Here is a 22439-nt window from a genome sequence, read left to right on the forward strand (position 1 = left end):
TTTTTTAGGTGTATTTGTTTAAACCATACACAATTGTAATATTCTATCCTTTCATTTCCTACTCTAACAGAGTTGTACTGCAGTCAAAACAAATACGATGCCACGGACCAATCAGGGCTATTCGTATTGTTGCCTAGTGACTTGTCCACCAATAGGAAGCCTCCAATCGAGCGCGGACAAATGGTTTTCTGGCTAGGCTCTCAATGGCGATGTTTATGTTGCTTTTTGTTTGTGAGAATGTTTCATCTTTAAACGCGACGTGGCCTTGCGAGCGTCACCAAAGGCGCCAGCATGAGCGACTCCAGGTAGGTTAATGTGACGACGATCATTACGCGGTGACGTTAAGATAAGCTAAGCGAAGCGCCTCTGTTTGACGCCGCTGACGGAAGCTAACGTTAGCCTAGCCCGCTAGCTCATTATGACCGGCTGACATCACGCAGACGTCGCCGGGCGAGAACAAATGTCGTGTTAATGTCACAATTAAATGTCGTCACGTTGGATTAAGTTGCGGGCGATTTGTAGCCGACCTGCGCCACAAAACAAATTAAACCTACAAGTTGACTTTGGGTTGAGTTGTTCGCAGGATGATGAGTGAAGACACGGAAGACGCAGGCGACTCGCAATTGTGAGATCTTATGAGAGTATCAGACAACAAGGCTCACTTATACTTCATGTTGCACGGACGCGAGCAAGTATTCAATTGGGGCGGATTTTATATGCGCGTGAAACGTTTCGGTACCAGCGGAATCTTGGCGGCGGGCGCTGGTGGGCAAATTGGGATTGGAGCCACGCCTTTTAATCGTGACGTCACAAGATGTACTTCCGGTTGGCAAAAGCTTGAACATTTTCGCTATGGAACTTTATTCTATATTATATGTTCCAAAAGGTTGGTGGGTTGGATTTTCTGTTAAAATGTGACTATAACATTACCGAATTAGCAATTAAGCTTTCTAATTTTTAATCAGCAGGCCCTTTTAGCATGGAAATTGGGTTACTCCCATAACTTCTCTCATAGAGCTATTATATGGAACAGCTCAATTATTGATAAAAGGAACAAGTCTTTATATTTGCAACATTGGGTTGATGAGGGTATTATTATATATTTAAAGGATTTGTTTAACTCAAATGGGCAATTAATTACTTATACATTTCTGAGAGAAAAATAATTTCCTGTCAAATCACAAGAATTCAATTTTGTTGTGAAAAGCATATTAAGTGGTACATTAGGATTGATGAAAAGCTATACAGGTGAAGAAGTTAATATCAAAAATTCTACTTTTTATATTAATGTTATAGATCATATGAGCAAACAATGTACTAACAGTCATATAAGAAAATGTTTCTGTAACCACAGGAAAGTAATTCCTCACGGGAAATTCTTCTGCAACTCTCAATTTTTTATAACAAACAAAGTACGGGAAATACATATAAAACTGTTACACAACATATATCCTACAAATGTTTGTGTCAAGATTTGTTCACTTAGATGATAGATGTCCATTTTGTAAAACTGCTCAAGAAACTAATTCATCTTTTTTAGGATTGTCCTTTTAGTATCAGCTTCTGGAATGATAGAGAGAAATTAATTTTTCAAATGACTGGTCACACTAAATAGTTTGAAGAGAAAGGTATTATTACTTAGTTTACATACAAAGATACATTTAATCCATGCTTTAAAGTATTTTTGGTTGATATTTATTTTTCATTTTTCATTTTTTTGTCCTAATTTTTTATTTTAGGGTTGTTAGCATATATTTGTAATTTCAGTTATGATGCGAAATTGACCTGGATTGTCTGAGTGTTTGTATGTATATTTTTGTTGTTTTTTGTTGTTATATTGACAAGATGTGTTACAGAATTGTTCATTTGTATTCTGTTATTAGAAAAAAAAGCTTGAACATTTTCATAGTTGGATGTTGCTTGACATAAATGGGCTAAAACCTCCCATGTCACAATTTGGTAAAGTTAACATTTTTCCTACAAATCTATGCTTATCATTGGTCAGTGTGATATTTGTTGAAAATGGCCTGCGCGGAACTATAATAATCTCCTTTGTTGGGGGTCTGTGGCCCACACGGCTCCATGAGCAAATGATTGACATTCCAGCTTTCTGTCTCGACAGCTTCTGATTGGCTTGTTCTTGTTTTGAAATCAGACTTATAATGAATTTAGAGGCATCGAATGGGGCCAGAGAGTGATGCTTTCTCAAAAGATCATTTGGATAAGGAGTCTACTGTCAGGTCATGCAGTTTCAACATATATGACAAAAAGCGTTTTTGTTTTGAGAGCTGCAAACTCCACCTTGAAATGTAAAGACACGTCTGATGTGTTTTTTTGTGTTGTGCAGCAGTAGCAGTGACGAGTTTGTGGACAGGTGCAATCGCAAGAAAAAGAAGGAGCTGAGCGACGAGCAGAAACACGAAATACGAGAAGCCTTTGAGCTCTTCGACACGGACAAAGACAATGAAATTGACTACCATGAGTTGAAGGTGACTTGACACCACAAAATTACATCCTGATATGATGTTTGAATACAATCTTCTTCTTTTTTTTACCAACATTCATTTTTTTAAATCAATTTTTTTTTAATTTATAGAAAAAGTCCATTTTCAATGCAATCAATACAATTTTCAATTTAAATTAGGACTTTGCAATTACCGGTAATCAAAATTCAATTACAATTTCAAAATCGGCATAATCGTAAACAAAAATAAAAGACTATTAATATTAATTTTGAGCTGTTTAAATTTATACATTTGCAGCTTTTTTTTGAAGAAGAAGAACTTGCATAATTATAGTGTTTTAAAGAAATGTATTTGTCTTAATATTTTTTACATTCTCTTGTTTTGTACCAAAAAACTAATAATTGTCCTAATCGTGATTTCAATTATTACCAAATTAATCGTGATTAATATTTTCTTCATAATGGAGCAGCCCTAATTTCAATTTTTTCGTATCAAGTGAAATTAAGTTCCTCCTCTTGGAAAAAATGTCCCTTTTGTAAAAGAAAAGGCGGTCCACATGTCCTTTGTTAAAGGTTCAATGCTCTTTTCTCATGTGGAATTGCACAAGTGAGACAAAGTGAATTTAGCAAAATATTTGTGACTTGCGAGATAAATGATATAAATGGGCAAAATATTTTTCCTGCCACCAACCAGGCCTTTTCTTCAGCACTCGGTTAACTCTTTGACTGCCAGACGTTTTCAGAAAAGGGATGCCGTGGGTGCCAGCCGATTTAAGCATTTTGACTGATCTTTCAAGGTCCACAGAAAATTATGTGTTTGGACTATGGAAACACACATACTACCAAATGAAAGATTGGACTCTCATCTTTCATCAGAAAAAAAAGTTTGTTTCTACCTTATTCCGTTTTTCAGTAATCAACAATAGAAAATGGTTAGTTTCACCTCTGTTTTAAAAAAACGTCTTTTAACGTCTTTGGCACTCCTCCATAGGATTTTACTAAACGTTATTTAACGTTTTTGGCAGTCAAAGAGTTAAGATTGGCGCGTATCCATCCCCATCCTGGTGAGCTCTCACAAGTTGTTATTCTCTGTTTGGTCGTCAGGTTGCGATGCGAGCGCTGGGCTTTGAGGTGAAGAAAGTGGACGTCATGCAGATCCTGAAGGACTACGACATGCAAGGAACGGGCAAAATATCCTTCGAGGACTTCAATGAAGTGGGTGAGTAACCCCCTCCCTCCAAATACGAATGGGGGGGTCCATGCTAACTGGTCATGGGCGTGCGTGCGCAGTGAGCGAGCTGATCCTGGAGCGCGACCCCAAGGAAGAGATCCTGAAGGCCTTCCGGCTGTTTGACGACGACGAGTCGGGAACCATCAGCCTGAGGAACCTGAAGCGCGTGGCCAGGGAGCTCGGCGAGAACACCAGCGACGAAGAGCTACGCAGCATGATCGACACCTTTGACGGCGACGGCGACGGCGAAAGTAAGCCGCCGCCGCCGTCGCATTCTCCTGCAAGAATTTGCCACGTTTTACTGCCCTCTAGTGGTGACCTCCCGCATCACTTTCGCCGCCGCCGTCGCGTTCTCCTGCAAGAATTTGCCACGTTTTACTGCCCTCTAGTGGTGACCTCCCGCATCACTTTCGCCGCCGCCGTCGCGTTCTCCTGCAAGAATTTGCCACGTTTTACTGCCCTCTAGTGGTGACCTCCCGCATCACATTTGGCACGCTGATTTGAGTGCTCATTTCCTGCATCGATGTGATCGGATTTAAAAGTGAGTTTTTAGGCACAAACATTACCTGGTTATCTGAAGAATGAAATAAAAACGAATTATTGTAAAATAATTTTTTTTTTTGTTTTTTTTCTAAAAAACCTTTTCGGTTACTGAAATTGATGACGACTTGACAAAAACTGTTAAACAATACAACTAGGGGTGTCAGGCGATTACATTTTTTAATTGTAATTAATCGCATAACTTCAATACTTAACTCACGATTAATTGCTAATCGCAAATTTTATATCTGTTCTAAATGTACAATCAAATATTTTTTTAACCATACGTTTTCATAGTCTTGTTAACATAAAAATTGCATTTGTAAGACATTGGTGACAGCTCAGTGCATTTTTCTTTTCATATTCAGAACTAAGTAATCTTAAACATGAAATAACTTGTGAAATTCTGCACATTATTACGAAATGTATTACTGCAAAATTTTGACGTGGGCATGTCTGCTGCGTTGCGACTGGAATTCCCGCGGTACAGGCTTTCCAAATAAAGGGCGGTCATTAATCGCACATAAAAAAAAAAAATGGTGGCGTTAAACGAACTTTTCAAAATGAACGCACTCATTTTCACACAGCACTCGTTCTTATTGCTCTCAAATGTGCAGGAGAAGTAGAAATATAAATTTCACCAATGCGGAAAAAAAGATCTATAAATCTAACAACATGATCTAAAGTCAAGGTAAAAGACGTTATTTTAAAATGGTGCTGCTGTAAAATACATGACATTAGTACATTGTTGTTAAGTAGTTTTTTTTTTTTACAAATTCCTTGATTCAAATCTGAATGAATGATTTGTTGGACAGTCAACCAGGAGGAGTTCCTGTCCATCATGAGCGGAGCGTCGTGAAGATCACGTCATCTCGTCATCTCGTCGCTTTCCCCTGCAAGGTCGCACGCTGATGAACTTTGTACGTGATGATGTCATGAGTGTGACGTGCTCATCCGTGTGGGAACAAACCAGAGTGGGGGCCTTTTTGTGTACACGTGAGTGACTGTTTAATTTATTTGTTTAAAAAAAAAAAAAAGAAGAAGACGACCTAATAAATGATCTTGATTTGAAACCTGGGGCACTCGTACGTCAGGGTGCCGTTGTACCGTGTCACATGTGGCGCTGTGGCTTAGTTGGTTAAAGTTCCTGTCTAGTAAACAGGAGATCCTGGGTTTGAATCCCAGCAGTCCCTTTTGCTTTTTTGCTTTTTACCACTCATGAATATTACTTTTTAATATAGTAGTGAGTCCACGTTAAATCTCAGCAAATTTTAGAGAACCACCCCCCACAAAAAAAAATAATAATTTGCGTTTGTGTAGACGACTTAAAAATCTGTAACATAGCAAAGATGCTAATTCGCTGTTCTGCTCTTTAATGGCAAATATTTCGAACCCGCTCCCAGCACCTCCTGTCAGTTGCGCCAACGCACACACACACGATCAATGTCGAATTTGGCCCGTGTCCCCGCCGTGGCGCTGTAGAGCTTTCCCGCGCCACCTCGCCATGGCAACTAGGCCTTGTGGCGCTGAAGGTCGGCGGCCATGTTGCGGCGGTCGAGACCTGCCCTCGCACATGCTCAGCTGTCGGAGGCGACCCATGCTGGGCCAGAAATAAACCCGGCCTGCAGTTCCTCCCCGGCTACGACCTCCAAGAACCCCCCCCACGAGCCCACCCCCACCCCAGCAACTTTCCACGCGATGACTCCACACACTTGCCACGGCGGAAAGCTGTCAGAGCAGTTATTCGATCCAGCTTCAGGTCCTTGTACGAGTGCGCTCTTTGTCCTCACTACGAAGACAATTCAGCGGACTAGTAGAATGACCATCTTGAAAGTTGAACTTTAGTATTTTTTTTTTAAATTAAAAATGGTACTTTATAAAAAAAAAAACCACAGGACTAACATAATCCAATATATTGGGATTATTATTTGTGTATCAGGATTTAATGCTGTAATCCAGCCCATTGTGATGCTCCTTCTGCTGTGCCCACCGTGGCCACCAGGAGGCAGTCCTGTGTAATACAGTCATGCAGGGACAAACCAAGAAGAATATTACTACTTCTACCACTATTGTAAGACCAGGTATTACGGACTTATATATGACTGAACTGTCGATGGGACTCTCGCGGCTCAACCCAGACGGCAACTATCTTACGTTGCTACATTTACTGACAATTTAGGTTTTTTTTTTTGGGCTGAAAACACTGTTATTAGTGCGTGGTTTACGCCAGGATCCCTGTATGGAGTACAGCTGTCAGTCAATAGTCAATAGAACTATGCCAACCATGTGGCAGCACTTGCCCTTTGACCTGGAGTGGGCCGGAGCTTGGGGAGGTTGCGCTTGCGGGCCAAACAAATCTTATGACTTAACATCTCAAGTTAAGTCGAGTTTATTTGCATAACCCTTCACCGCAAAATGTATTCATTTTAAAACATCAAAGTGGATGAGTACCAACAAAAGGCCTGCTGAGTTTTATTTTGAAATGTCCAAGTGGATGTCTCAGCAAAATAAAAGTCTGTATATGATGACTTCAGGAAGGCAGCTGAGCTTTGTTTTGAAACGGACATTTTGTGTCAAAACAAAAGCAAATGGCGTCCCGGGCATTGCCGGGCCAAGTCTGAGTGTTTTCGGATCGCCAGCCACGCGCGGCACTCGTCCCGTCGTCCGGATCGGTTTACGCCGGGCGCGCGGCTGTCAGCGCAACTCGAAACCGCCGGCCGCATGATTGCCTGAAAATCCCTGCAGTTCTTCTTTCCTGTGGCCTTTCAAAACAAATTTGCTTCCATGCGTGTGCTCTCATATTGTCACATACACGCAGAAACACTTCAAACCAACAAACAACCACACGCTAACACACAAATACGCACACGCTTCCACGTAATTGTACGCACACGCTCACAACGCGCACAGCATCAGTGACACCTTGGCTAAATTTAGCAGGAGTGACAGCAACAGGTGAGCTTCTCATCATGGAGGGGGAGTGTGGAGTGGGGGGGGGGGTCACAGGGTGTGTTGTTCAGGGAGGGGCTGTGGCGGGGGTCCTCTCAGTGTGGACTACATCTGCCGAGTGGGCTCGGGACGCTGACCACTTGTGCGTCGTGCCCCCTAAAGCCAGCTGGTCTGGCTTGCCAGCTTGTTTGAGACGAGCAATCGAACAGGGAACCCGCGGCTGGACCTGGCGGCGCCTCTTCCTGGTGAAGACCACGCAGCGGTGAGTCCACACGCCAAACACTCAAAGTGGCCCAAAAAAAGGTTATTCTAATATCACCACGGTAACATGCTAGCACGGTTAGCAATGAGCTAGTTTTGTGCTAGTTTCTTCTGGTGTCAGCTAGTCCACCATTTTGTTGCATGCGCGCGCACGATTGTTACAGATTGACCATATATGGTCACATGATGTCACTCAACTTAAGTTGGGTCTGATGTTTTTTTTTTTCAAGTGATTACTGTGGAATTACGAGAGCTGGTTGACCTCATTGTTATCTAATTGGCTAACTTAGTGTATGTGATGTACTCTTGCTTTCAAACAACTTGACACTTAACGAACTAACTAGTTAAGTAATTGCAGCACACTCTCTCACTCAATCTCCTCACGATGGCAGGTTGAAAGTGAAGCGCTAATTAGCTAAATATAGCGATTACTGCATACTTTACTTTTCTCTGTAGGAAGCCTATTCTCGAGCAAAACGAAATTGGTAATTAGCTAAATTTCTGTGATTGTGGCATATATTCTCCCATTAACAACTATTTTTCACACTATTAACTATTATACTGTTTATTATGTATTGTCTGTCAAAAGCTTTATGCAGCGCAAGCTAAATTGAACAAGCTAGCTGCTAGCACTTTTGATATATCTTTATTTCTTTTGGACTAAATGTGCTGTCTCATTGCAATCGATGTGATTTTTGTTCCCAGTCAGTCCGTGATGAAATTAATCATTCAATCAATCCAAAATTTATATTGCACTTTTCATGCCTTGGAAATAAATGCAGAGCAAACATTCAAAATTTGACAATCTGAAATTTGGGCAGTTTTTTTTTTATTTAAAAAAGGGGCATCAAATGATTAATTATTAATAATCATTGTTGATTCCTTTGACTATTATTTATCAGTTGATCATGGCATCAAAGTTTGTCATTGCTGCCAAAAATTAAAAATAAATTGTCACCCTAACGACGATCAATCAATCAATCAATTAGCAAAGGCTTAAAAGATTGGCTGCCAGTCGTGGGGTGTACCTAATGAAGTGTCCAGTGAGTGTGTGTAGAATGCGTCCACTAAGTAGCGCTAGTGCACCAATCAAAAGTGTTGAACAGTTTCACTTGTTGAAACTGTTTTGTCCCGCAACTTGACTGACGTCACTGATCTTGTGCTCATTTCCTGGATGTGCGTGCGTATGTGCTTCAGGTGCTTGCGCGCGCGTGCCCGGGCTGGATCGCCGCTGGACGGACACTCGGGAACGAGCAAAGACTTGTGGCGGGAAAGTCATGCTGCACTAAACACGCGTCAGAGGTGAGCCCCTGTGCGCGTGCACGTGACGCGCGCGCGCCTCACCGGGGATAATCCGTCCTCGCATTCGGGACGTCCGCGAACGCATCGCGTGTTGTGTTAAAGTGGCGCGTACGTCCGCGGAGCTCGTTCGTGCTGCTGACTGTTGGACTTTTTGCGGAGCTCTCCAGACGGGATTTTGCGCGGACCTTCGGCTGGTACCGGAGCGCTTGGTTCCGGTGGGGACACGGACACATGCCGGCCGGAACAAGTTTGAATCAATCGGTAAGAATCCGCGTCAGGTAGTTCGAGCAGACGTGGTTATAAAATGATCGATTTTCAACATTTTTCCTGCTTTTTTTTTTTTTAAAACATTTTTTTTGTAGTTAGTTTGTTTTTCAAACTCGAACAAGAACCCCTCACACATTCGTCATTTTTGATGCAATATTAGTGAACTCAATTGAAAAGCACTTGAAACAGAAGTTATTTGGAATATTATTAATTCATTCGACCTCACCACTGCTTATGACGTCACTGTCAAGCACTTTCACTTCCTGGTTAGGCAAATATGCTTTTTGTTCAACGTAATTTAGGGCTGCGCAATTAATCAAAATTTAATTATGATTTCAATTACTGCACTCCACCATTACAAAATTGGCGTAATTGTAAAAAAATAGATCATTCTGTTCTATTCTGATGCCGTTTTTTTTAACATGTTGCACTTTTGTTAGCATTGTTAAAATAGTATTAATTATGTCTAGTATAGTATACTAAATTTGCACTCGAGAGATCTCTTGAAATTGTTGGTTATTTAAATGTTATCAAAACTTTTCGAAGTGTAGGCTACAACAAGTAAACTCCAACGCACCATGTGTGTTTATACAAGGAACCCATACTTGGATTTAGACATTTGCACTTCTTTTTTTTTTAAACCCTAATTTTATGAATTTTATTTTGTCCAAAATGAACATAGTAATTAATAATTATAGTGTTTCAAAGAATTGCATTTGTCTTCCTATTTTTATATGCTTAAACATTTTCTTGTTTTGTACCCAAAAATAAATGATCGTTTGAATAATTGTGATTTCAATGAATACCAAAATAATTGTGATTATTTTCCCGCCCATAATCGAGCAGCCCTAATTTACTGAATTTAAAAAAATCCACATCATCATCTTCATCATAATGATGAAGAGCACTGATGTTGTGTTAGCATGGTTAGCCTTTAGCCATGACGTGTGTGCTTGGATGACGTATGTGCGGTTGCCAGTCATCTTACAGCACACACACGCACACGCACACGTGCCGTTGACGTGTGTTAAACAATGCACGCGTTCCGTGGGTGCTGCCTTCAAGGACCGTCAGACTCATGTTGTCAAGCAACTTTTGACTTAGGATGACTTTGCAGGTTGTTGTTTTTTTTGTAGACTGAGCGACAATGTGAACGTGAAAACTCGCCGTCTGAATGTGGCTTGCGATGGAACGGCGACCAGTCCGTGCTTTGCCTGCGCAGATAAACAACGACTTGTCAGTCGTGTTGTTTGCTTGCTATGGCGTGAAATCAACTGACATAATTGACTAAAAGAATCAAATGTTCTTTTCCCTTGCCGTTAGATGGCGACCATTCCGTTGTCTTTTTTTACGTGTCGCCCGACGCTGGTCGCTGGCGAGTGTCAGCGCGCTGGAAGATGTCGCGAACGTGTGAAGCGCGAGTCGCTCGCGTAAATCTTTTGAGCGCCGCTTGATCGTTGCTGATGACAGCCAAGCAAAGAAACTGGTGAGCTATTTTTAGCCGCCTCCCAAAATAAAAAGTGAACTTTTTACCCCAAATCACGAGGATGCAACAAAACAAAGGAGAGAGAAAGAAAAAGAAAGAAAGAAAGAATGTTGGCGCTCCTTTGCTGAATGTGCCGACGTCACGTGACTACGTCACGCGTGGCGACATGTTTGGGCCAAACGGGAAGTGAACGCACGCGATGCTAATGACAGCTGACAAACTCCAGCGGGCCAACTGCATTTTTGTCCTTTTACTGCAGACGTATTTCACGTTTTCTGAGGCTTCCCGTCTTGGTCGTGTGTCATGCGTGCATTGTGCTGTCAAATTGTGCTTTGAATGACTTTGGACTTGGACCATGTCGCTTGCTCTTTCATCCACAACTAAGGTATCGTCATCTAGGGCGGCAACTGACGATTATTTTCATGACTGGTTTGTCTGTCAGGTATTTTGCCAATTTTCCCATGAATCGGGACAAAAACACGTTTTAATTTCTAAACCATTCTTCAGGTTGACGGTGCAGAAAATGCAAATTCAATTCATTATGACTCACTTACGGCTTTTGGCTTTAATATCCGTCCGAACATTTGCAAAGATGTTGATCGTTGTTTTCCAAAGTAAAAGTTCATGTTTGCAAAAAGTCTTATTTTGGGAAAAAAAAAAAACAGTCAAAGCATCACTCTGCTTGTTGACAGGCTGAAGGTCTCGAAACAATTCATCGATGATCAAAATCATTATCGATCACTGTCATCTTTAGTTTCTGCTCAGTATCATCGAGATTGCCGGGAAGAAAAGAAACAAAATAGGATTTGAACAAAAACGGAAGTTTTAGTGCAAAAGTGGTCTAAGTCCAAAAATCCGTCAAATTCATCAGCATTTCATGATAATAAATACAGATGCTCGATACCAATTTCCGTAGCCGTGGGTCAAACGTAGCTCCGTTAAATTCATGTAGGGGGCGCTATAGACCCTTTTTTTTTGTACCCTATGGCGACTTTAGAATATCAATTTACAAATAACAAGAATTACGACAGAAACAAATCGGTCGCTAAACAAATAAAGTATGAACTCCACATTTCAAGGCAACAAACGTTGACAGTTGTAAGTTTTGTTTGTTTGTTTGTACTTTGAATTTGACGACTGGCGAAGAGGCGGGGCTTGGTGGCAGCTGCCAAGTAAAGCTGCTCTTGCGTGTTTGTGTTTGCGCTCGTGTGTGTACATCCTGTTAACCTGCCGACCGAGCGCTTAAGAGACGCATGGACGCCGCTCACATGGCGCACGCACGCACACACGCGTGCGCGAGGATGTAACTTTTTTTTTTCCAAACATTTGGATCCTCTCGATGCTTGCTGTATGTTTGTTATCGTCTTTATTCAGAAATGTAATGAATGCATTTTTTCCTCCCATCAGTTTCTAAAGTCTTAAAAAGGAAAGCATGCAAATATTTCCCAGATGGACAGAAGTCTAAAATCCCTTAAACCATTTGTACACAACACCTCACAATGACAAGGTGAGAAAAAATGTTAGGAATTTTTACAAGTTAATTAAGAAATAAAACATGGAAAGATTTGGATGTGTTTTACTTTTTGTTATTTTACAGTCTTACTCTAAAATGGAATCAATCCGTTTTCACCTCAAAATTCTACATTAAACATCCATAAATGACGAGTTGAAAGTTTTTTTTTTTACTTGCAGCTAATTTTTGGAAAATATATTTTTTAAATCATATGACAGTGTAATTATATGAACACATAACTGCTCTTCACTATTTCCATAAATTATTTTTATAGCATTATTCGAAAATTGAAAAAAATCATTTAAGTTCTACAAACTATGCAGAACCAAAACTGCCAAAATTCAAAATATATAAATGACTAAATAAATAAATAAATAAATGACTAAAATTCAAAATAAAAACGGATATAAAAAATATAATTGGAAAATTTAATCCCAAATAAATAAATATAAATGGAAATAAAAACAGCAAAAATATTTATATACATGAACAAATACATTTGTTTTTAATTATACATTTTTATATTTATATTTTATATAACGCACAACATTGGATACTTTTTCTTTAAGATTTGAATTCAATTTATTTATTTTTTAATTCACAACTTTTTAAAAAAGTTGACTATTTTTCTGGAGACATTGCGTAGGAATGCTAACAGCTGAATGCTAAGGTTTGAATGCACGTGGAACGCTTAAGAAGTCAATTGAGAGAAGTATTACGTGAGAAGTGTGAAAAATCCAAATAACATTTGTGGGAATGCTTCAGCATTCCGTCGTCTTTGTTGTTGTTCCGAATGCCCCCAAAACTGAGGCGTGTCTCCAAAAGCGTGTCAACACAACCTGAAAAGACGCCCGGAGGAAGTAGCCGGGCGGGCGTGTCCCCAGGATGAGCGGCGGCTTGTCCATGCGTGCGCCGGCGGCGGCGGCGGCACACGCGCTCACGTCGATGTAACTCCTTCGTGCTCGTTGTCTTCCAGACGTGCCGGCTCGCAGGGTGAGACGTGAGGACGACGAGGACGCCAAAGACAAAAAGAAGAGCGAGCGAGAGAGCGAGAGCCCCAAAATGGGCAGGAAGAAAATTCAGATTGCCCGCATTGTGGACGAACGCAACAGACATGTGAGCCTGAACACGACGACGGCGACGCTTAAACGCAACATAACTGTTGTATCAGCCGAGTGGAACGCGACACGTTCCGACATCTCAATGTAACGACACAACTGTAAACTAGCAACACACTTCAAAATTCAAGCAATGCATAATCCTCACCACAAAACTGTAGCACAACACTATGGATAGACCGATTATCGACCAGGCTGAGTATCGGCGCCAATATTCGGCATTTTGACAAATATTAGCATCGGCCTTTAAAAAAAATAAAATAATCCAAGAGCCGATAACAGATCCATTTAAAACATTTTATTGACATTTTCTGCTAACTTTTTAAGATATTTTGCTGACCCTGGCAAATTAAAACTCGGATCAGTAAAAATGAGAGGTGTCAGGCAATTACAATTTTTAATCGTAATTTATCGCATGACTTCAATAAGTTAACTCACAATTAATCTCAAATGTTATATCTGTTCTAAATTTACAAAAAAAATATTGTTCTAAGTTTTCATACTCCTAATATAAAAGTGGGGAAAAAATGTCAAACTATTAGAAATATGGCTGCATCTGCTTTAAGCGACCTCTTCAGGTTAGAAGCGGCATCAAAGCCTTTTTTTATGCTCTAGCGTTAAAAAAAACGTATTCATACTGTTTTGGGCTTTGAATGAGCTGATAATGGAAAGCTGTCATGATCCTGGGCTGTGGTAGCCAATAAGTCATTAAAACAATCAAACCAACACAAAACGGCCACAAAAATATCATCGTTCTCGCGGACTGCTAATATTTCAAGTAACGTAGCGACACGCCGATGTGGCGTGAAGCTCGCATGACTTGTTCGTAGTGGAGCATCGCCAAAAATGAAACGTTACCGGTTTGATGTGGTATTTTTATGGGAACGTACAATCAAGTACGACACCGTGTACTTGATTGACCTGTGAGTGTGTGTGTGTGTGTGTGTGTGTGTGTGTGTGTGTGGTCCCACACGAGTGACTGGCTGTGTGTGAACAGTTTGTCTCTTCCTGTTATGACAGGAAATGCTGGCACATGTGCTTCCTGATGGCGGGGCAGTACTAACCCTGCCCCCCCCCCCCCCAACCCAAAACACACACCATGTGTTTTCTGTCTTTCCAGTTACTTGATGTACTGTGATGCCCTGGCATGTGGGAAAGGCGAGCCAAAAAATGAACAGCACGCTAACGTTTGCGTGTGACCCTCAGGTGACCTTCACCAAGCGCAAGTTCGGCCTGATGAAGAAGGCGTACGAGCTGAGCGTGCTGTGCGACTGCGAGATCGCGCTCATCATCTTCAACAGCACCAACAAACTCTTCCAGTACGCCAGCACCGACATGGACAAAGTGCTGCTCAAGTACACCGAGTACAACGAGCCGCACGAGAGCAGGACCAACGCCGACATCGTCGACGTGAGTCGCGCGCACGCACCGCACAAGCACCGCGGACACTTCATTAGGTACACCTGCAGGACAGCACTCCCAATCCTTTCACATAATTCATCCGATTCACATTATTCTCATTTCAACATATTCCAAAAAATCTCACCATGGCGGCTACTATTTTTCTCATTCCAAATTTGCACGGTTATCCCAAAATGCAACTTTTTCGCCCCAAAATTCCCCAGTCATTTCCAATGGCAGATTCAACATTTACATCGCACCCATTTAAAATTTCAATTTCAACTCGCCAAAACTTGTCAATTTTCTAAAATTCCACATTTTCACCATTAAATAGCCATAAAAAATTCCACATTCTGTGAATCACATTCATTGGGACCAATGACACGTTCATTCCATATTTTTCAATATCATTCCACATCGCTCAAAATCATACCATGTTCCAATCTTTTTTTCATTCACAATTTCAGCCTTCGGTTACTCAACTTTTGGAATTTGCATCAATAGTTTTTTTTTTTAGTTAGTTTCAATTTGTTTTCAGGTCAGCTTTGTTCATTTTCATTAGATTTAGTTTTCCACAAATGCATGGATCATTTTTAGAACATTTTAAAACAATGGTCCAGCAGGAGCTACTTTTATGCCTGGCGGCCATTTTACGTTGCCAAATGAGCTAACGTGAAGACAGTGACTTTTCTGCCACGTTTTCACATTATTTTCCGTCTTTGTGGTGAAAATGTCCACGCACGTAAATCAGTTGTCCCGTTTGTCACGCAAAGCGGAATTTTGACCTTTAACCCCAATATTGACGGCATACAACGCAGTCACTGTAACGTGCCACAGTTAATAGAATGAAGTGATTGTGTGTGCGTGCGCGTGCGCGCACGTGTCCTGGCTGCAGGTGCGTGTGCCCACGCGGCCCACCTCATGGCCCCGTCTTTAGCCGCCGCATAATCTGCCGTAATTTTGCGTAATCCCGCCTAATCTGACGCCATCCGCTTGGAGCTCGTTAGCGTAATCCGGGAGGGCCGTGGCCTCGGGGACATCCGTCCAACCTGCCAAGGGTGCGCTACTCAACTTGTCCACCAGGATGACCACGTGTTGCGTTTCGTTGTCTTCTGTTGTGTGGCGTTGTGCTGCTGTTTTGCATTTTCTTGGATTGTGTGTTGTGTTGTTGTTGTGCGTTCTGCGTTGTGTGGTTGTCTTGTGTGTTGTTGTTTTTGCGTAGCGTCAAGTTACGCCTCAAAGTGGCTCACTGACAACATCAAGCAAAGACAGTCAAACATTTTGTGTGCGTGTGTGAAGGGTTGTGCATTTCAATTATTACACTGCACAATTACAAAATCTGAATAATTGTTTAAAAAAAAAGATTTTGTTTCAATTTATATATTTGCACCATTTTAAAAAAATTTAAATAATGAATACAATTTTGTTTCATCCAAAAGGAACTTACATAATTATAGTGTTTCTATTTTTTTTTTTTAAACTGGTCTTAATATTTTTAAATGTTTAAACATTTTCTTGTTTTGTACCAAAAAATAAATTGTCGTCCTACTGCACAGTGCATAAGATGCACTTTAACTTCAAGTTTTTTGCCAACATAAATAAATAAATATATATTATTATAAATAGATATTATTATAAATTCTCTTTAGTCCAAAAGGAATTTACGTAATTATAGTGTTTCAATTTTTTAAAACATTTTCTTGTTTTGTACCCAAAAAAAAATCGTTTGAATAATCAGGATTTCAATTATTGCCAAAATAATCGTGATTATTATTTTTTCCCGCAATCGAGCAGCCGGCCTTGTGACTCTGTGGTGTGTTTCCCATTACATGCGCACACACAAAGAGTGGAGCTGGTTTGTGTTGGCGGCACTCCCTGCCTGCTGCTAAATGGCTGGAAAGCAGCACGCTGCTAAAAATAGAACACAACGGCTAAGAATAGCAAGGGCGGCTGTGGCGTCAATGGGAGTGTGTGTGAGTGTGTGTGTGTGTGTGTGTATGAGTGTGTGTAAGCACTATTTTTAATGGTAATATTGCATTGAATTTGTTTAGTGTAAAAGTTAAATAAAAAACTGTTTTCATTTCATGTGATTCAGCTAAAACAAAAATGACCCTGAATTAAAAAAAATAAATAAATAAAAAGCAAATATAAATATATAAAAAAATAATTTGCTTTCATGCTGACCTTTGCGCGTTGCCGAGTTCATTCTGTGCAACCATGGCGCCCCCAAGTGGCCGGACTCGTCATTGAACCACGTTTTTCATATTTGTTGTATATATGTGTGTGTGTATATATATATATATATATATAAAAAAATATATATATATATAAAAAAATATAAATATATATTAAAAAATAAATAAATATATATATATATATATATATATATTAAAAAATAAATATATATATATATATATATTAAAAAATAAATATATATATATATATATATATATTGGTTGATGGTGTTGCTGACACGTGTATGCATTTGCAGACGTTGCGCAAGAAAGGCTTAAGTGGCAGCGAGAGTCCCGACATGGAGGCAGACGACTCTGCCGGTCAGAGCCCCGAGACGGACGACAAGTACCCCAAAATCGGCGACGATATTGACCTGATGCTCAACAGGCAGCGGATCTGCGTGAGTTGCCGTCACCATGGCGACGGACCTCCACCGCACACACTTGCAAACTGGCACAAAAAATCCCATTTGTTCAAGAAATTAAGTTGTGTGTTTCTTTTTCCAAGAAGTCATCGTCATCGTTTGTTATTTTCCTTAATTCCTTCTTTATTGACTGTTTTATTGTTTAAAAGAAAAAAAGGCTGGGATTTATCCAGAAAATCGTATTGCGAGAACATCATTTGGTTGAAAAAACAAAAACAGTCCTAATGTTGCAAGAATAACTTCCTTTCTTAAAAATAAAAACAATTGACTTTTTTTAAATAGGATTTGCTAAAAACAAATGACATTCATCATCTAAGATTAAAACCACGGAAAAATAAACAAAACGTCTTATGAACTTTTTTCCAGATACAGTTTCCCAATTATACAACTTTTTAATACTATGTGTTTTTAACGTTTTTTTTTTTAGATTACCCAGGAAGAAAAATTAATAGTGCAACTTAAAAAAAATGTTTCCCCAAAATAGATACTTTTATTTTCCTAAGAATTTTTTTTAGCTTTTTTTTTATTTTCAAAAAAAATACCAAGCAAACTGATATACTGTGTACCAAAAAGTATAATATACTGTAACATCATTAAAACAAATCTATTAAAAGAAAAAAATGATAATTGTTAAAGGTAAAGAAAAACTCTTCCGATCCTTTTTTCCCCCCCAAAAATATAGAATTTTCTTTTGTTGAAAAAAAAAACCCACGACAATCAAAAGAATGAAACCAAAAACAACCTTCCCCTCTAAATTATAGCTCTTAAAACAAGAACGAAGAATGTTTTTCTTCATTTAAAAATCACAATATTTGTATTTGATACAATATGACAATTGTTAAAAAAAAATAAAAATAAACAACAATATTAACATTTTCTTTTTTTTTTTTTAACTCTTTGACTGCCAGACGTTTTCAGAAAAGGGATGCCGTGGGTGCCAGCTGATTTTAAGCATTTTGACTGATCTTTCAATGTCCATAGAAAATTATGTGTTTGGACTATGGAAACACACATACTACCAAAAAAAGATTGGACTCTCATCTTTCATCAGAAAAAAAAAGTTTGTTTCTACCTTATTCCGTTTTTCAGTAATCCACAATAGAAAATGGTTAGTTTCACCTCTGTTTTGGAACAAACGTCTTTTAACGTCTTTGGCACTCCTCCATAGGATTTTACGAAACGTTATTTGACGTTTTTGGCAGTCAAAGAGCTAAATTAAAAAAAAATCCTCCAAACAAATGTTTTTTTTTTTTTTGCAATGTGTGATGACTACAGCTGTCTAACCCCCCCTGACCCCCCCCCCCTCCCCATCTGCCCCCAAACCTGCAGGGTGTGACCCCCTCCAACTATGACATGGGTGTGAACGCCTCCCCTCTGCTGTACTCACACCCCGGCATAGGGGGCGCCGCTGCCAACCACAACCTGCTGCCCATCCACCACGCTTCCATGCAGAGGACCGCCATGTCCCCCCATCGCCCCCCCAGCGGCGAAGACGCAGGTCTGCTACCGCAAGAGGATCTGAGAGACATTTCAAACAAATCCACAAAAAATTAACAATTTCTTAAAAATTGTCGTTTCAGGCCTGCTGGGCCCCGAGTTGACAAACACTGTTGTCAGTGTGGGTAAGTCGTCATCGTCATCATCATCATCATCATCATCATCACAATGATACAATGAAACACTTTTTTTTTGTCATCCAGCAGGAAACAGCGTCTACAGCAGCCAGTGCCCCTCCTCCGCCATGATGTCACCAGGGGGCGTGTCTAAGAGCATCCAAGACAAAAGTCCGCCAATGAGCATGGGCCGCAAGCCTGACCTCCGACCCCTGATGCCCCCCGCCAACAAGTGCAGCAACATGCCGACCGTCGTGAGTGTTTTTGCACACGTTTGAAAGAAAAACAGTTTTTTTTTGTTCTCCAACTAACGGCTGTCTGCAACTCACTCACTGCTGCCCTCTAGTGTGAGGACTTTGACCTGATGTTGGTAAGTTACACACATTGTTGATGTTGTTGTTGTTCCGTGTGTGCTCGCTCGCTTGTTAACAACAACATGACAACCTCGACAAGGCATTGAAATCAAGCAAGGGGGCTCATTAAGGACAATTTTCCAGTTGGCGTGAAATGTGCTGCAAAATGGCCACTTCTAACCAAAATGGCTGATGTGCCCTTTGAAATGGAGCAAGGGTCCTTGAGATTTACAAATTCAAAATAAAATGCGCTCCCCGCTGGCGAATTGATTGATTGATTGACTTCCAGATTTGTCCAGAAATTCTCAGTGTGCTACGAGGACCACTAGTGGTACAATTTGCGCAAAATAAAATTTTAAAAAAAATACTTTTGGATATACATATACATTCTTTAAAACAAAAAATAGATCGATGTTTCTCCCGAAATTATATAAAAAGAAAAATATGAAATATGGCTACCTTCTCGTAAAATTACTTGATTTTCTTGAAAAAAAATCTTAACGAAATACGGCAATTTTTCTCAAGATTACGTTACAAAAAAAAAAAGACTTTGATCTTATGAAATTTGCTGTTTTTCCATTTCTGACAGATTTTTCTTGACAACTTTTTGTGGTTCCCCTAAAATTTGGTTTTCAAAGAAAAAAAATACACATTTTTGTTGATTAAACTTTGGTGGTTCTACATGTCATATTGTATGTATGGTTAATTGGATCATTTCGTTCGATTTCGATTGTTTTTTTTTCTCCATAATTAAAACTCTTTCCCATTTTGATAAACACAAAAGACTTAAACCATACTTTAGTTTTGCAGTCCCACCATTTTGCAGATTTTTTTTTTCTTTTGCACGCTTCATAAATAGTTCTGCCTCCTGTTTATTTTGTGTGTCATTCCACTGTTGGCCACTAGTGGGCGGTACATCATTGTGTTTGACACTATGTCAATTTGAAATAAGGAAGAACTATTTCAAGCTCAGCCTAGTTTTTGCGTAAGATTACCGAATGTCACGAATGTCAAATCCTCTTCGGTCCTGCTTTTTACGCCTACAACCAGAGTCAGCTGCAGCTTCATTTTACAATACACATCTTTGGCCATGATCATGGATTGACGTTTATGAGTTTGGGGAAAAAGGGATTTGTTTACTATAAACATAGAAGGATTGCTATACTTTTTTGTCTAATCAGGATGAATGTCGTTCTTCTTCTGTGCTTCGGCAGAACGCTCGGATCAATCACTCCCAGACGGCGCAGACGCTATCCAGTCCCGCCTCGTGCGTGTCCGCCGCCGCGTCGCTTCCCGGCGCCGCCATGGGAGGCTACCCGTCCTCGCTGACCTCTTTCGGCGCAGGTGAGTGGGTCGGTCCGTGACGGGCGGCGCCGAGGCCAGCCCCGACTGAAGCGGAACTTGTTTGTGCTGCTCAGAGTTCTCGCTGGGCGGCGAGCTGGCCTTTCTCACGGCTTTCGGGTCGGGCTCCGGCGGCGGCGGCGGTGGCGGCGGAGGCTGGCAGCAGCAGCAGCACGTCCACGACCTGCACAACCTGCACAGCGTGCCACTCAGTCATATGGGGTCAGCGAAAACAAAAAGACATTTGAATCTGGAGACAAACAACAGTTACATTTGTTTGTTGTTCTTGCAACCAAATCAAATGTCCTGATTTCCGTGTCTTGCAGGAACTTGTGTCAGAACGCCAACCTCAACTTCCCCTCAGGCCACCCGAACCTCCACATCAAGTCAGAGCCGGCCTCGCCCCCCCGGGAGCGCGGGCCGGCCTCCCGTCCGGGCCGCTCGCCTGCCGGCAGCGCGTCCAGCTGCGGGAGCTCGTACGACGGCGGCGAGGATCGCGACGGCGGCGACTTCCTGCTGCGGCCGCCGTCCACTCAGGACGAGCGGCACAGCCCGTCCGTCAAGCGCATGCGGCTGACGGAGGGCTGGGCCACATGATGGGAGGCCGGAGGGGGCGGGGCTTGTCACACCTTCTAGTGTTTATTCCACAATCATCTCATTGGCTATGTTCGGAATCCATCGCTAGTCGCTACGCAGGGATTTTTAGCGACACTATTTAAAGTCCATTCGCGACTCCCTGTTTGCTACAAAAAGATTTCTAATCACCTTTTTAGAAACTCTCAGTCCACTATCTAAAAAAGTCAGCAGTAAATGAATGCCAAGACAGCCCATGGATCATATTCTTAATCCCGTCGTGCTCTCTGTGTTTGTGAGGCGGCGCGTCGTGAGTCAAAGTAAAACTCGCCAATCGCTGAAAAAAAAATCTCAAAAGAAAAAATCAGTCCCAGCTGAGTGAAGCTAATGCTTTAGCATACACAATGAAATGAAAGCAAAACTTCAATGGATCCACAAGGGAACCCTGAGGAACCCCAACCAGTCCCAGGTGCCATTATGAAGGGGGAATTAAAAACGATCATTTTTACTTATTTATTTATTTTTTAAACGGTCATTCAAATTCTCCAAAGTGGAAGGGTTGGGGGGGGGCATTTACTACTTAGAGTAAACTTTTTTTTTTATTAAAAGAAAAAATAATTTTTTTGGGGGGGGGGGGGGGGGCAACTTTATATCCCTGAATAAAATGCAATTTTATCATGGTAGTATTATAACTTTTTTCTGCAAAAAGATTTGGAAAACAATTGATATTGTGAGAAAACGTTATTCTCTTAGGATTACAACAGTCGTGAAAAAATACGATTTTATTAAAATAATGTGAAAGTGAAGAAATAAAAGCGCTGATATTGAAATAGGATTTAGTTTTTTTGAAACAGTCTTTAAAAAACAACTTAACTTTACTGAATAAAATCCTAATTATAAGATGAATTATTTTTATTTTTATCAGAAAATACTACTTTTTGTCCGCAAAACTCATTTGTATCATGAGCAAATGTTTGTTTTCTTAATATTAATTTATATAAAATTTTCTTGAGAAAATACGACCATTTTCCAGAGGGAAAAAAAATCTGAAAAAGATGACATCTTTATCGGAAAAATAACTTTATTCTTTTGGTATAATGATTTTTGTTTTGTTTGTTTTTCCCTTTTCAGTGTGGTCCTAAAAGTCGTTGGTGTCGACTTTCCGTTTTAAATTCGGGTATATTTGCGGCCACTTTGTGGGCAGCTTCAAATAAAAAATAACGAACAAATAAAAAAATAAAAAAATGCAAACCAACACGAGGTCCAATTTACAAAATCCATAACCACTTCATCCGTAAACGTTCAGAAAAAGTCGATTCGAACAAAATGGAGACGCAAGTGAGCGAAGGTCAGTGAGGTGACAGGAAG

At 40.5% G+C, this 22439-nt stretch overlaps 1 protein-coding gene and 1 non-coding gene across 8 annotated transcripts; both read left to right on the forward strand.

Annotated features, from left to right (window-relative positions):
* Positions 1-139: 139 nt before the first annotated feature.
* Positions 140-21323, forward strand: LOC144063973 (myocyte-specific enhancer factor 2C-like). Of its 7 annotated transcripts, XM_077586067.1 has the most exons (12): positions 7233-7446; positions 8643-8747; positions 12990-13129; positions 14338-14541; positions 17024-17167; positions 18521-18689; positions 18772-18813; positions 18892-19058; positions 19151-19174; positions 20372-20501; positions 20576-20720; positions 20825-21323. In XM_077586067.1, exons 3-12 carry the CDS (start codon positions 13076-13078, stop codon positions 21093-21095), a joined length of 1350 nt encoding a protein of 449 aa, XP_077442193.1. In that variant the 5' UTR covers positions 7233-7446; positions 8643-8747; positions 12990-13075; the 3' UTR covers positions 21096-21323. The 7 variants fall into 7 exon arrangements, 6 of the variants coding, with proteins under 6 accessions (XP_077442197.1, XP_077442195.1, XP_077442196.1 ...); XM_077586069.1 differs by having other exon boundaries at positions 7231-8747; positions 18895-19058; XM_077586065.1 differs by having other exon boundaries at positions 7233-8747.
* On the forward strand, positions 5355-5428 carry trnat-agu (transfer RNA threonine (anticodon AGU)). Its single transcript has one exon. It is a non-coding gene; the product is annotated as a tRNA-Thr (tRNA).
* Positions 21324-22439: the final 1116 nt, after the last annotated feature.

This window comes from Vanacampus margaritifer, chromosome 14 (genome assembly GCF_051991255.1).
Source record: "Vanacampus margaritifer isolate UIUO_Vmar chromosome 14, RoL_Vmar_1.0, whole genome shotgun sequence".
NCBI lineage: Eukaryota > Metazoa > Chordata > Actinopteri > Syngnathiformes > Syngnathidae > Vanacampus > Vanacampus margaritifer.

Bases quoted from the DNA above. Each gene is read 5' to 3' on its own strand.
- LOC144063973 (XM_077586065.1), top strand. From the start codon at position 13,076: ATGGGCAGGAAGAAAATTCAGATTGCCCGCATTGTGGACGAACGCAAC. The intron at 19,175-20,371 runs GTAAGTTACACA...GTGCTTCGGCAG, and splicing joins AGGACTTTGACCTGATGTTG to AACGCTCGGATCAATCACTC. The intron at 20,502-20,575 runs GTGAGTGGGTCG...TGTGCTGCTCAG, and splicing joins GCTGACCTCTTTCGGCGCAG to AGTTCTCGCTGGGCGGCGAG.